This window comes from Excalfactoria chinensis, chromosome 2, assembly GCF_039878825.1.
Source record: "Excalfactoria chinensis isolate bCotChi1 chromosome 2, bCotChi1.hap2, whole genome shotgun sequence".
Taxonomy (NCBI): Eukaryota; Metazoa; Chordata; class Aves; order Galliformes; family Phasianidae; genus Excalfactoria; species Excalfactoria chinensis.
Window position 1 is genome coordinate 10,916,003 of NC_092826.1, and position 15,073 is coordinate 10,931,075.

General features: G+C 45.9%; 1 protein-coding gene across 1 annotated transcript in view; it reads left to right on the forward strand.

Moving 5' to 3' along the window:
* The first annotated feature begins 7,991 nt into the window (after positions 1 to 7,991).
* Positions 7,992 to 15,073, forward strand: part of TMEM65 (transmembrane protein 65) — a 31,267-nt gene continuing 24,185 nt past the window's right edge. The window contains exon 1 of the mRNA XM_072329212.1: positions 7,992 to 8,472. Coding sequence (XP_072185313.1) covers positions 8,139 to 8,472 — 334 coding nt within the window. The 5' untranslated portion in view covers positions 7,992 to 8,138. The remainder of the gene's footprint in view (positions 8,473 to 15,073) is intronic.

The window sequence follows — 15,073 nt, forward strand, 5'->3', positions numbered from 1 at the left end:
TTACTGCTAAGGGAGAGAGGTATTAAAACGTTCAATTTTAACTGTAGTCATCTGTATGAGAATTCTGGGCTTCATTAAAACCAAGTCCGCCTTAACATAAAATGGTGCTGAAGACACCATTTGGTGTGATGGTGGATTTGGCATTTGACAGCACTTGCATACCTGGGAGATGACTACATGACCATATCTCTGTACAAACTGTCTGCAGCCTTTTCCTTTCACTGGTGAATGAAATATTAGCATCAACCATTACCAGGATCTTGCGAACCACCTGTTTCTGCTGTTCTTCCCTTTCCACCTGTTATCATTATGTCTCTTTATTTTAAATAGATTTAAACAGCCTCTATAAAAATTTCATTGCAATAAATGGAGCATTTTGTATGTAACAGAACTTCTGAAGATCTCCCTGGAACAGCGTAACTATTCTGAATTTTAAAGAGACTGTAATTAAAAATTCATTGCTACTTTTCTAATGAATTAATCCAGCATTTAAATCTGCACAGCAGCTATTCATTGGGAAAGTTCTAAATGTGGATTCTGATCTAGTCTGATTATCTGATGGTTTTCCAGATCATTTGCTGGTTTCATTTGAAAGGATGAATGCATGTGACCCTTCCCCACAGAGCTCATATTCACTAATTCAGGAGACTCTGAAGCATCCAGTCAATGAGTATACAAATAATTTTACAATAAAACTCTGATCTTTTCGGATATATACATATATCCAAATATATATAGCTGGCCTCTCCATCTCCCATATATACATATATATATATATATTCAGTTCACACCTGCTTATTTCCTTTTACAAAACCACGCATGTGAGAAATTAATTGGGTGACTTTCCAAAGCATATTCACAGGACTTAATGTGTCACGTGACTTTTATAAAGGAATGTTTACAATGAGTTGAGGCTATGGAATTTTACAGTTATAGAGGGTTTTTCACACTACCACGGTACGTAATTAGGGAACTTCAAACTGCCAAAGTGACTAAAAGAAGATTGAAAACCTTGTACAGAGAACTTCAATATAAAGTATTCAGTCTGCTATGGTTACTGAGAGACACCATGTGATGACAAAAGCAAAGGATGCTCTTCCAACAAACAAGAAGAAATGGGGAGGAGTTTCAAATACATATCCATCCCTATGGGAAGAAAGTTAAATCTCTGTCATATACACTGCGATCCCAAAGATGAAAGTCAAAAAGGAAAAAAACAAAGTATTACATGAAAGGAATTAGAGAAGTAGAAAGGAAAAATGCTGCAGTGTTTTTTTTTTTTCTGAAGATATACTGTTGAGGTTATGACACTATTCTTTTTCTTTAGGGAGCTGAGGTGGAGTACCAGTTTCTGCAGGAATCTCCCTTTTGGTCCACATCCTCTGCACTTGCTGTCATGACACTAAAATAGCAATTTCACATAGTAAAACAAGGAAAAAACAGCTCAGTTCCTCTAAGGCAAACACACCACCACATGGTGTGTCCTTTTGTGGACTACATGGCTTAGAGGAACGTGCCTGTGTTCACTCCTGTTGAGAAAGAGTACTGTTACCTGAAATGAAGTGTTACCTGAGGAGAGACTGACCACTGCTGAAATCCTGGGGAAGGCATCTGGATGGGGATGATCTTCAGGACTAGGTGTTTTCTTTCCAGAGGCCCAAACCTAAACCCAACATACATTGAAGAGAAAGAAGGGCTGAGCACACAATTTGCATGGAGGAAAACAGGTTGCTTAGGAATAAACTTTAGTTCTTGGTGGAGAGGGAAGAAAGAGTCAAATTTAAGAGCTGGAGGACTTCAGCAGGTTTGGCAAGAATTACTTAAACTGGAAAAAAAAGGAGACCAGCAAGGAGCAACACTGTGCTGGTGAAAGCCTCCAAAAAGCAGGCATAGGTCCATTTAAAGCACTGGACAGAAAAAAGCCAGGTGCAGTATGTTAACAAGGTAACATGGGGGGAAAGCAGGGAGAGTAGAAAGTGAGTAAGAGAATGAAAGTAGAGAGAGTAAAACCAAGACAGACAGAGAAATCTGTGATGTAAAACTGCCTGAAAATGTCTGGTGATTGGTAATGAAGCTGCTGTTCATTCCCCCCTTTCACTGAATATGTAAATGGACTGAATGAAAGCTTGCACTGCCCTTTTAGGTAGTATTTAATTCTTATCTTCTGTCATTAGCTAATCTGGCTCAATACAAGTAAACAGGATCAAGGGGCAAAATGGTTAACGCTATTGGAAATGCTTTATATAGCATAAGGGTACACGATAGGGAGGTAACAGGTCACCTCGTCCATTTTCCCCTATTAAGTGGTGAATGCCTCCAAGGCCCTAGTTCACTTGCTCAGCGGTGCTTTGAGGGCTTTATCTTTTGTCCAAGCTTCAGAAGAAAGATAATGGTATGATATCCTCTTCAGAACATACTACCTCAGTGATCAAGGGTGAGCTGATGGTGCTGGACAAAGGTGGTTTACAGCTCTGACTTAAGAGCTGTGCAGGAGCTGCTCGGCCCTGACAGAAAGTCACAAAAGCCTCAGAGTTGCTGTAATTCATACTCAGCTTTTTTATATACTCTGAAGTGAATGCCATAAATCTGAGCAGGTTGGATGGGGCCCTGGGCAGCCTGGTCTAGTATCTGACCTGGAGGCTGGTGGCCCTGTCTGTGGTAGGAGGGTTGGAACTCAATGGTCCTTGGGGCCCCTTCCAACCCAAGCCATTCTGTGATTCCACAAAAGCATGTTCAAGTGCCTACTGATGATGGTTGCCATTGTACACTGATGCAAGAGATGCCCTGTACAGTGGATATTCCCAAAGGTATTTCTAGACTACAGTCTTTTTCTGAGAAATACATATTGGAAAATAGCTATGTGGGCCCAAATGAGCTCTGAATATCACTTTTCTTTGATATTCCCTACTCCCATTTGGCATATTCTTCATCTTTCATAGTTCTCTCAATGCAATTTAATAACTGAAACAGTTCAGCACCATCACCTTATCCAGTTTATTAACAACATCCATGTTTTGAGCTCAAAGGATGCACAGACCTTTTCTCATTTCCAAGTGGAACACAAATATTGCAGGAACGAGGAAAAAATTTCCAAAGTGCTTATTAATGTGGAAAATTCCAGAACTCAATTTAAGAAGTGCTGGGCATCCACATATTATAAATCTGGGAGGATTCACAGTAAAAATTACCGTCAGCAGTTCTAAGTTAGAAGTGCAAAAAGCTCACGTAAGCCAAGACTTCATTCAGTTATTACATAAAGCAGATCCCATCTTTTAGAAAAATAACCAGTTCTACCAACAAACTGCCTTCTACAACCTCTAGAAAGTTCTTCTGGCTTTTATCTTCACTGACAATCCTTTGCAAGCACTCATTATGAGTAGTCTCATCTTGAAGATGTTGAAGGGTATGACTGTTATACATAAGTGTACTGCGTGCTGAGAACTCATACAGCGTCACTTTCCAGCTATTTTGATACTAATGTAAGAATTTCCAGTTGATAAACTGAATAAATCAACCTTTAGCACTGTAAAAAGTATTTTTCCAAATCTTCAATGACTCTCCCAGTGTTTTTTGAGCGACATTCAATTTATCTTGGTCTCAGGACACTGTAGCTGAATACAGTATTCTAAAAGCACTTACTCTTAAAGACAGAAAAAGTGTAACTTCTCATCTTGTATTTGATAAGCTCATGTTTTTATATCCAAAAAACCGTAATATCATTTACAGGTACAGTAAAGTACCTGGAACTTTATGAGGAACTTTACGAGGCTTGATAGTGATGGGACAAGGGGGAATGGTCCTAAACTGAGACAGGGGAGGTTTAGGTTAGATATTAGGAGGAAGTTTTTCACACAGAGGGTGGTGACGCACTGGAACAGGTTGCCCAAGGAGGCTGTGGATGCCCCATCCCTGGAGGCATTCAAGGCCAGGCTGGATGTGGCTCTGGGCAGCCTGGTCTGGTGGTTGGTGACCCTGCACACAGCAGGGGGTTGAAACCAGATGGACATTATGGTCCTTTTCAACCCAGGCCATTCTGTGATTCTGATTCTATGAGCTTACATACAGTGACTGCCATTTTTCTTCTTTCTGTTTAAAGATGATTAGTGCTTTCCTATTGACTTCCATGTATTCATAGTTCTAACTTGTAGGACTTCACATTGTGTAAATTTCCATGCAGTATTTTTAACAATTTCCACCAGCCCCCCCCATTCTGTCACTTGGTGTGTAAACCGGCTTTATTAGTTTGGTTACTCACACAGTAACTCGTGCCAACAGAAAGTTAACCTACCAGCAAGGAAAGAAGAAAATCAAGAGAAACTCCTGCATTTTTTAGATCTTGCACTGCTGGCAAAGGCTACATTGAAAGTAAAGGTACAAAATCTTTTTTTCTCCCAATTACTGGTGTTCCTTCCTTGTTTTGTCTTTGTAGTCTGGTGCAATAAGAGTTGTGTGAATACAAAATCAGTTATAAAATGTATCATACAAAGAAAGATGTCAGAGTGAACTATGGAAGGTTTGACACCTGGAAAGTTTGTTTTCTTTCTTGTTTTTTTGGATGACAGTTTCTGATATTTTGGCAACCCCATTGCATGTTTGGCATTTTTACATAGAAGTGTCTATTTTAATGGAAAAAGCTGATTAATTAAAAACCTCCTGAAGAGCATCTTTGAACACTCTTACAAACTTTGTTGTTACTGTTCTCTGGATGTGAAAAATATTCCCAGCTGCCATTTTGCCCCTGAGAAGTAGCAGAAAATACCTCTCTTCCAACAGAAAGCCTGAGAACTAAGCATAGAATCAAAGAATGGTTTGGGTTGGAAGGTACCTCAAAGATCATCTGGTTCCAATCCCTGCCATGGGCTGGCTGCCCACCACCAGCTCAGGCTGCCCAGGGCCCCATCCAACCTGGCCTTGAGCACATCCAGAGATGGGGCATCCACAGCTGTGCTGGCCAGCTGTGCCAGTGCTTCACTGCTCTCTGAGTAAAGAATTTCTTTCTAAAATCTAAGTCAAATCTCCCCTCATTTAGCTTAAAGCCATTCCCCCTTGTCCTGTCACTGTCAGACTGTGTAAAGTCAGTCCTCCTCCTGTAGATAAGCTCCCTTCAAATAGAGGAAGGCTGCAATGAGATCTCCCTGGAGCTTTCTCCATGCTAAACGAGCCCAGCTCCTCCAATCTTTCTTTATAGTAGAGGTTCTTCAAACCTCTAATCATCTTTGTGGCCCTCCTTGGGACCAGCTCCAACAGCTCCACATCCTTCTTGTGCTGGGGGCCCCAGACCAGGATGCAGTAATCCAGATGGGGTCAGATGATTGCAGAGCAGAGGGGCACCATCACCTCCCTGTCCTTCAGGCCACTCGTCTTTCGATGCAGCCCAAGATACTGTTGGCCTTTCAGGCTGCAAGAGCACATTGCTGGCTCATGTCCTGCTTTTTGTTCACTAGAATTCCCCAAGTCTTTCTTGGCAGGGCTGAGAAATAAGTATTGTTCTAAGTATTATCAAAGGCTTAGTGCCTCTACATCAGTAATATGTGATGAGTGATTTACTGAAATGAAAACATTTTTGTCTTACAGAATCAATTAACTCCATGGCAAAAATGCATTCAACTGGAAGCGGAGGGCAATACCCACCTATGTCCACTATTTTTTGTACAGGGAGGAAATTATAACACCACATAACAGGCCTTTATGGCCTGTCCTACTCTCACATTATTCTCTCTTTCTATAGTTCAGACACTTTATGTAAACATCTATAATATTGAACAAATGCAATATGTTGGCTGCCTGTTTATTGCAACATCCCCGCCTTCGTACCACACATCATCTCTGCAGTGCTGGAATGGTAGAGAAAACTTTGCTTTTTCATTTAAAGTTTTAACTTATCCAGGAGAAGCTGGCAGCCAATGGTGTTGGACAGGTATACTCTTCACTGGGTGGACTGGCAGGCCCAGAGAGTGGTGGTGAATGGGGTTATGTCCAGTGACCAGCCACTAGTGATGTTCCCCAGGGATTATTACTGGGACCTGTCCTGCTTAATGCCTTTATTGATGATCTGGATGAGGGGATTCAGTGTATTCTTAGCAGGTTTGCAGATGACACCAAGTTGGGAGGCTGAGCTGCATGAGAGTAGAAAAGCACCTAGGTAGATAGGCTGGACCAACAGTATGAGCTTTAACAAGTATCAGGTCCTGTACTTTGGTCACAAAACCACATACATTGCTACAGGCTTGGAGCAGAGTGGCTGAAAAGCTGCACAGAGGAAAAGTATCTGGAGATGTTAGCTGGCAGCTGGCTGAACATGAGCCAGCAGTGTGCCCAGGTGGCCAAGAAGGCCAATGGCATCCTGGCTTGTATAGAAAATAGTGCATCCAGCAGAAGCGGGAAGGTGATTTTCCTCCCGTGCTTGGCACTGGTGAGGCTGTACCTCATGTGCTGCATTCAGTGTTGGGCCGCTCGCTGCAAGAAGGACACTGAGTCCAGAGAGAAGGACATTGTGTCCAGATAAGGGCAATGAAGCTGTGAAGGTTCTGGAGCACAAGTCTTATGGGGAGTGGCTGAGGGAACTGGGATTGTTCAGTCATAGAAGAGGAGGCTCAGGGAAGACCTCATTACTGTCTGCTACTGCCTGAAAGGAGGTTGGGGTGAGGTGAGGGTCAGCCTCTTCTACCAGGTAACAGCGATAGGATGAGAGGGAATGGCCTCAAGTTACACCAGGGGAGGTTCAGGATGTATCAGGATGGGTGTTAGGAAAAATTTCTTCTCAGAAAGAGTGGTGATGCACTGGCACAGGCTGCCCTGGGAAGTGGTAAAGTCACCATCCATGGAGGTGTGCAAGAACTGAGTAGATGTGGCACTGAGGGCTGTGGGTCAGTAGGCACAGTGGGGATATGTTGATGTTTGGACTAGGTGATCAGTCTTTGTGGTCTTTTCCAGCCTTAATGATTCCATGATTCTCCCTGCTGAACAGCAGCCTCCAGACCCCTGCCAAAAACTACCAGGGCTGCCACCTGCAGAAATGTTACTTCTATGATGGAACAGTGAGACACAGCCATAAATTCTGAGCACCTCCAGATGTTCCTTACCTGGTTATTAAATCAGTTCTGCATATAGCAAGTGATAGGCGAGTCCCTGCTGGCTGCAGTTATTGATGCTCTTTGCAGCTTACTGACACAAATCTAATACTTTCTGAATAACGCCTTTGGAACAGCAGCTGGATTAACCCCAGGTAGGCACCATGGAACTGTGTAGGAAAGCTTGACAAATGCCTTAGTTCCTTCAAGTAAACTGCTTTTGTCCTAAGAGTGTCTAAAAAAAACCTACATAAAATCACACTGCCTGGTTGAAGCACAAAGGCCACACACAACTACATCTGATGGCACAGCATTAGTGGAACGCTGCGCACTGCAATACCCCGAGGTAAGGGCCTGGAGAACGGGCAATAAAAGGAAAACCTCTCGTTATTCTCACCAGTGTGCGCAGAGAACACTTCTATTGCCACGAGTAAATCCCACAGATTAACTAGTACCTCAGCGACGTGCACAGAAACAAGAATCTGGGGGGTGAGGCGAGGGAGAAAAGTTCTTGGTGTTATATTCGACTTTTTTCTCCTCCGGTGCGGGCTCTCCTGAGGCAGTTCGGCCCAGCACAGCGCCTGAGTTCGGAGGGCGCTCAGCGCCGGCCGCTCCCCCATCTGCCCCTCACACAGCTGCCCCTCACACAGCTGCCCCTCACAGAGCTGCCCGCCCGCGGCGCGGCGGCTTCTCCTCTCGGACCCATCGCCTCCCCCAGCACACCCGCTCCGGCCCGAAGGAGCCGCCGAGCACCCGCCGGCCCTGAGGGGGCGACGGAGGCCGTGCCGCTGCCCGGAGCTGCCCTGCGCGTGCGCGGGGCCGCCCCGCGGGTGCCCGCCCTCTGAGCCGCGCTCCGGCGGCCGCCGCGGGTTGACGGGCGGCTGAGGCGTCGCGGAGCGCTGGGCGGGGTGAGGCGGGGCGGGGAGCGGCGCCGCCGCCGCTGGCGGGAGCGGCCGCGGGGCGGTGACTGGGGCGCTTCCCCGGCCCCGAGCGGCGCGTCCGTCCCGCAGCCCCGGAGTCCGCGGCGGGCGTTTGTGGCGGCCCGAGCGCCGCGCCTTCCCCTGCCCCATGTCGGCGTGGCTCGGCCGGGCGGCGCTGCTACTGGGGCGGCCGGGGGTCTCCGCCGCGCCCTCCTCCGCCTCCCGCCTGGGCTCGCTGCGGGGCCCGCCGCGCTGCTGCTGCCGCCGCCGCCTGGGCTCGCTGCGGGGCGGTGCCGACGGGCTGCTGCCGGCTCGGGGAGCGCCGCCCGGGCGGGCGCTGGGGACGCACCCCAAGAAGGAGCCGATGGAGGCGCTGAACACGGCGCAGGGGGCCCGCGACTTCATCTACAGCCTGCACTCCACCGAGCGGAGCTGCCTGCTGCGGGAGCTGCACCGCTTCGAGTCTATCGCCATCGCCCAAGGTGAGCGGAGCCCGTCTCTGAGCGGGGCCGGGCCCTGCGCGCCTGCTGCCCCCGGGGACGCGCTGGGAGCGGGCGGGGAGCAGCCTCGCCCTGGCGGGTGGGAGGGCCGGGCCGGGCCGCGGGCACCGCTGTCTCCACAACTTGTCCCCCAACGGAGCGCTCCATGTGCTCGGCCGCTCACCGGGAGTTTCCGAAAGCTGCGGGTGGCCATTTTTCAGAACGGCAGAAGGAATGTGCGTCTCCTCCGGAATCCTCCCGCAGCTCGTGCAGCGCTGAGCTGGCTTCAGACCGCCGAGGATGAGCTGCGCTGCTACTCCTGAAGCTCATTCATGAATGGCGCTGCCCTGCCTGGGAGCGGTTCCTTCTCACACAGCTGTGTGTGCTGGGGGAGGTCTTAGAGTGCAGTGCCATACAACGCCAGTTCTATAATTTACGCTGATTTATTATTATTATTATTATTATTATTTGATCCCAGCCCTTCTTTCCAGCTTGATGCTTTCCCTTCAACGAATCAAAAACCTGACCAAGCCAAATCACATTAATTGCAGCCTCAGGACTTCTGGATCGAATGCCTTACAGCTGAGGTGACAGTGGGCACTCCAGAGCCCTGTGCTCTGATCTAGGCCTCTGTGACTTTGGACATAGAGTGCCCTTGGAAAGGGCATTTCTGTGGCTCCTCGCTGCTCTTTGCCTTAAGGAAACCTCACGGTGGGCAGAAATCAGCCCAGGGGTCAACTATAGAGCGCTGCCTTCATGAAGAAGCAGTACATTTCAGCGCTGTTTGCAATACACTTGCATGTAAACACTGGAGCAAGAGCAGGTCACCAAATCAGTTTCTCTTAGGAGAGTTAATTGGCTCTGTTTGTTTTTCAGCCTAGTTAGGAAGAGTGCTTTAAGCTGTATGCTGTTCCTAACTTTTGAATACTAACAACTAACGCTCTTTCTAAAAGGTCCTTTTCAGCATTTATTAGGGTTCTATTCAGAGGTTTTTGTGCTGGTTTCTCTCTTGGCACTTAAGGCTCAGGTGAAAGTGGGCTCCTTGCTGTGCTTCTGTATCTGGAGGATCACACTGTGGTTACTGCATGTGTTTCAGTGTGGTGTCTCAAGGTCTATACAGAGGTAATTCAGCACATGCCCCTATTAAATTCCTTGTTGCTTGATTGCTGCTACCTGCAGTGTGAAAATCCATTTCTGTACAATACTGTGGTTTGTCTGATCACTTGGGATTTGGAAAACTGTTACAGAAGCATTTGTTTAAAGACACAACTAGGTACAGCCTTATTAGTGAACTGCAGATCTGTTTCATAGTGAGATCTGCAGTTTGCTTGTGCCAGAAGCGGTGACATTTATCTCACTAGGGAGAGTTATTCAGCAGAAGCTCGGTTCTGTGCTTTGTGGCCCCGCAGGTTGCTCCAGGTGTAGTAATGCCGTCGGACTGCAGTCCGCACAGTCAGGTTATTTGATCTGCCCGGCTGGTAACTTGATTTGTTTGAAAATAACTTTTTCCTTTATTCAGCTCTTCCATTATTTATTCACTTGTTATTTCTTTAACCTGGCTACGTCACGGTACCAGCTGTCACCCTTTCTGTCTGGGATGTGATTTTTCTAAACGTGGTCAACAACAACAACAAAAAAGTCATAAATAAGAGCTTCTGGAAAGTCTTTTGAATAAAAATTAGGGGAAGAAAAGTCTCAAAGCCATAATGTGTATCTCCTGTGTGTTCCTTGATGTTCTAGAGAACTGAAATTGCATTAAAGGGAGAGAAGGGGAGACAGCACAGGAATTGTTCAGCGCAGATAAAAGAGGAGCTCTGCGTTCTTTAGAGGCACAAACAGAGCACTGAGTTCCCTTCTGAAGTGTATGTATTGGAGCTGTCCTAGGCTAAGGAGAGAAGGGAGCTAATGTCAGAGGGTTGGCATTGGCAGAATTCAGACTTGATGTGAGGAAGGGCAGCAGTTTGCCAGTTATCAGATGTACATCGTTGCTCGCTGCACCAGGCAGTGACAGAAGGAGACAAAAACAATAGAAGGGCTGCACTGGGAAGAAAACAATACGATTCCTGGGCTAGATGATGATGATCTGTATTTCACATAATTATGATGACGTTTTGAATGCTTGCTGTTGCTCGATATTGCTATGGGGGAGGATTGTGTCCCACTTTCTAAATACTTTCATCATCTCCAATCAACCGTAATCACTTCTGATTTTTACAATCAACTAGTTGAATGTAGATAAGGTGATTCGGTCGATCTGTTTCTGCTCAGTCTTTTCATCCCTTGGCAGCATGCAGGAGATTCAAGTAGTGGGTGCTTTAGATCAGCTTGTTAGTTTTCTGTTGCTTTTCAATGAGGTGTGATCCAAATGCAGCCTTCTCGTTTACTTGCCTATCTAAGGAAGTTCCTCTGTCCTGTGTCAGTCTGGAAAATCAGTCTTTCCTCAGTCATGAAATGCACATGCAGTTTTGTTGCTCTGTGCACTTGAGCTTGTTATGTGCCTGTGTTTTTTTTGTACTTACATATAGAAAGTGAGGTTATAGTCCATACCCTTCTTAATGTGGTCCTTATTGGGTGAAGTTTTGACCTTCTACCTTCACTACCTCTTCTGTGCCCTAACAGACCCCATAACAGCTCGGGCAAGCTGTCAGCAATATGGGGAGACCTGGGCACGTCAAGAACCCAGTGGGGCCTGTTCCTCAGTCCATTCGCAGGCCTACCACCAGAAGGAAGCAGTTCCATCAGCTAATTGCCCTAGCATGAAATATGACAGGACACACTACCTGTGGCCTCCGCTAATGGCAGAGGCTGTGGGGAAACCCGGCCGCTGCCCTCACTGCTGCGCTGAAGGATGGTCCTCAGGTAGGTGAGCTGTAGCCTTTAAGTTAGCTGGGTCCCAAATGCTTTGATACTTAATGCCTTTGTTTGCCCTGTAGTTCCATAACTGTAGGGAGGGAGAGGTTTGTGGCGGTGTGGCGTAGAAGGGTTCCTGCCATCACACCTTCTCTATCTTACCTGGACACTTCCATCTGGATGCTTATTGCTTCCAAGCGCTGAGCATGGGCAGTGGGTTTAAAGTGTAGCTGACAGAGAGCAGCTGAAGGGTGTTGTTATTAACAAGCGCTGGAATGGTTCTGTTTGCTGTAATGCTTTGGTCAGAGGACCACACTGATCTGTGAGCTTGCAGCGAAGGGTGGCCGTGAAGCTGTGCTCACTTTGGAAGCCCTAGTTAAAATAACAGGAGGCTTTTACATAGGAGTAGCTGGGGAAAGGATATGAAACTGAATCTAGGTAAGGTTGTTTTTAAAAGGGATTCTGAGAAGTGTTCTAATTGAGACTACAGTCTCTGTCTTGCTGGCTGTCTAAAGACGTAGTCAAAACATCACCACGTTGCCCTTTCTGCAGACAGCTGCAAGACCTTCCTGCCCAGGTTTAGTTTAACATTATCATTCAAGCCTTTTTTCTGTAATTGGAAAGGTGAATAGAGTCTCTTATTTTCCCAAGGAGGGCTTTGAAGCATTTATTTTTAATTCCAGCTCGTGCTTGTGAGCATGTCAGCTGCAGCAGATGGAGATGATGCATGTGGAGTTGAATCTAAATATTTTGTGTTTTTCATAGTTACAGAAACACTAAAGCAGCAAATTGCCCAATTTCTCTTAACTGTAATAGTGCTGCTTCCCTGTCTGTGGAAGTGGTGCTCCGTGCTTGAGGCTTTGTTTTGCTGGTCACACAGTGAAGTCCTTCTCGCTCCTTTCTTACGAGGGGGAGATGAAAATATAGAGATGGTATTGGCAATGTCGAGAGTGGTTTAATGCTTCTGACCTTCTGTATCACTATTCTGTTATAAATGGAGGGGGGTTAGAAAGAAGGAATAGGGTTTATGCTCAGGTTTTCTGCCTTTGGTGTTGCTCATATGTTAGAAAATGATTCATCAAAGTGCTTTAAAAGCAGCGCAGCAAACCTGGTAACCAGGAAGAAAGGAGGTTTCAGTAGCTTAGGTAAGAAAGAACCATACGGCAGACGTGCTGAGTGTGCTGTTCTCATCTGTGCTGGCTTAAAACGTTCTCAGTCCAGAATTAACACTTTTCCATTAATAATACTAACACAGTGGCTACGTAGGGACTCTCAGAAATCTCACGTTGTGATCAGTGAATGCGTTATTTCTGCATCCTTGCTGCAGAGATGGGAAGAATCCTGTTAGAACTACGTGCAGTTCTTTCAGAGCACTGAGTTACCTTTCATTATGTGAAATGTTAACTCAGTAAATTCCTTTGAAAATGTAATCGTTTTTTTGCTTGCTGCTGCTAACTGGAAGACGTGCAAGAACTTGGTGGTGGCATATGTGTGCTTGTCAGCTGGATTTTGCTGGCTTTGGGAAATGCAGCGTCTAGGTAGATTCTGTGTGAAGGCTCTGGCATGTCGTGCCGTATGTGGTTTACCAACAATCTAGCCAAACTGGTACGTCTGATTGAAAAAAGTTGGTAATTCCAAGTTAGTGTGTCATGGCTCTATGAAAATGTAGCACTGTGAGCAAAGGGCAGCGCTGTCTGTGCGATCGGTCTGACAGCTGAGGTGAGTTCTTTATGAGGGTAGTGCGAACTTACAGTTAGTGTTGGGCAGAATCTCACTTCGGTATCACAAGAATCATCTCTGCTTTATAATCTGTAGTTGGAGCTCAGGTGCCTCTACTGCCACAACTCATGTGGGGAAGTGAGTTTGGAAGACTGCTAATATCATCAGAGACGAATATTTAACCAAAGTTCCTTAGACGCATCAAACGTGATCTATTATGAAAACAATTCCCTTTTTTATGTGTGTGAGTCAGACACACCATGCTATTAAAAATAAGCCAGTTATCTGCTTGGGAACCACCCAGATCTTAGTGCCTCATTTTGGTACAGCTTAACCTATGTTAATGCAGCAAAGCATCATTCGAGCTTTCTGGCTTTACTTCTTTTGTCTGAAGAGTGATTTTTTTTTCTCCAGTGAGCAGTGAAGTTTCCTGGGAGGTCTGATGGATCTGTGTGTGGGGGGGGGGAACCAGCCTTGTACGCTGACTGGCAGGCAGAGTGGCATCCAAGGGGGGTAGTTCTCTGCAGCCTGATGGATGTAGGTGAGCTGAGCTGCTTATGAAGATAGATATCTACCTGCAGTGACCTAGGTCAAGAAGTGGGTTTTTAGCTTTGGTGTTTGATTGTGATTCTAGGAGAAGGTCCTCTGTCAGAGCTGGTGGTAAGCGTGCAGTTTGAAGTGCTCCTGCAAGCTGATAAAATGAGCAGCTCTTACAGCTTGCCTGCGCACCGTCCCTTTATGCTGGTAGTCCATCACAGCTACACCATGGCAATAGCTGGTCTCACTGCTGAGTCTAAAATACCCTGTGATGAAAGAAATAACGTGGTTCAAGTGGAAACAGATATTACTTCTCTTTTTGGCTTCTGAAATTCTTTTTTTTTTTTCTTTTTTTCCCCTCCCAAAGCATTTGGTGAAGGGAGAATACAGGAGGAGGAGTGCTGAACCAACTGCTTCTTGTTTTCTTTGATGCCTGCAGATGGAATTGTTCTGTTTGCATACATTGGTCATCTGTGTAATGCAAAATATTTTGTTACCTGCCACAAACTATTACAAAAAACTCATCATCCCAGATGTCAATTACTGTTAATGTTAAATCTGTTTGCTTGACACTGATGCTGTTTTGCTTGCAGATAGAGAGCAGTGAGGCAGTTCCGAGTTGGATCGTTTCTGTAGTTGCTCTAACACTATCTTTCTTGAGATTTGCTGAGGAGAAGAGAGAAATAATAAGCTGCAGTCAGCCCCTAAGCTGTCATGTGCTGCGGTATCTACAGTGTTCAGCGTCTAAATCCATGGTGGATTTCCCAGCCTGAGTGTGGAAGGGCAGAGCTCTGCCTGCTGCTCTGCCTGCGAGCTGGGATGGAGCTCAGCCCTGGGGAGCTGTGCCAGGCTCTGTGGGGAGCTCAGTGGGCACGTGCCTGACTGGGGAAGAGAACCTGCAGCTGCCGTTGAGGAAATGAGAGGGAGTTCCAGTTCCTTTTATCCCCAGATTGAGTTCTCACTTACGAAATGTAGCTAATTTTTCTTCAGATTCTTCTTATGTCCTCTCTCAAGAATATGGATGCCCAGTACCAGAAAAGGCAAAGTGCTTGGGAAGATAACGTGCTGCACAGGTTACCTCAGCTGAGGGATTTCATCCAGCTGAAATCCAATTAGAAGGTGTGCTGTGTTTCCCAAGAAACTTTTCAAGGGTGAAATTGCATTTATAAAAAAAAAACACAAAAAAACAGCTCAAACACACCCCCAAAGTGCAAAACAACAAACGCGTGAATGAAATTTCATCTCTAAGATGTACTCTGTGGCGTTAGGAGATTTCTTATTGCCATTCTTCATTTTAGCACTATCGTGTGGCATTTGTCAATCTGACATTTCCGTAAGCTTTATTACATTTAAGTGCTTATGATTTATTGGACTTCCTTTTTTTTTTTTCCTAGTAGCAGAACTGTGAACTCAAGAAGCTGAGGACAGTTTACATTTTTTATTACGCTGTCATCTCAGTAACCATGTAGTAAGTTATGGAAGTTGTCAGCTGTGTAGC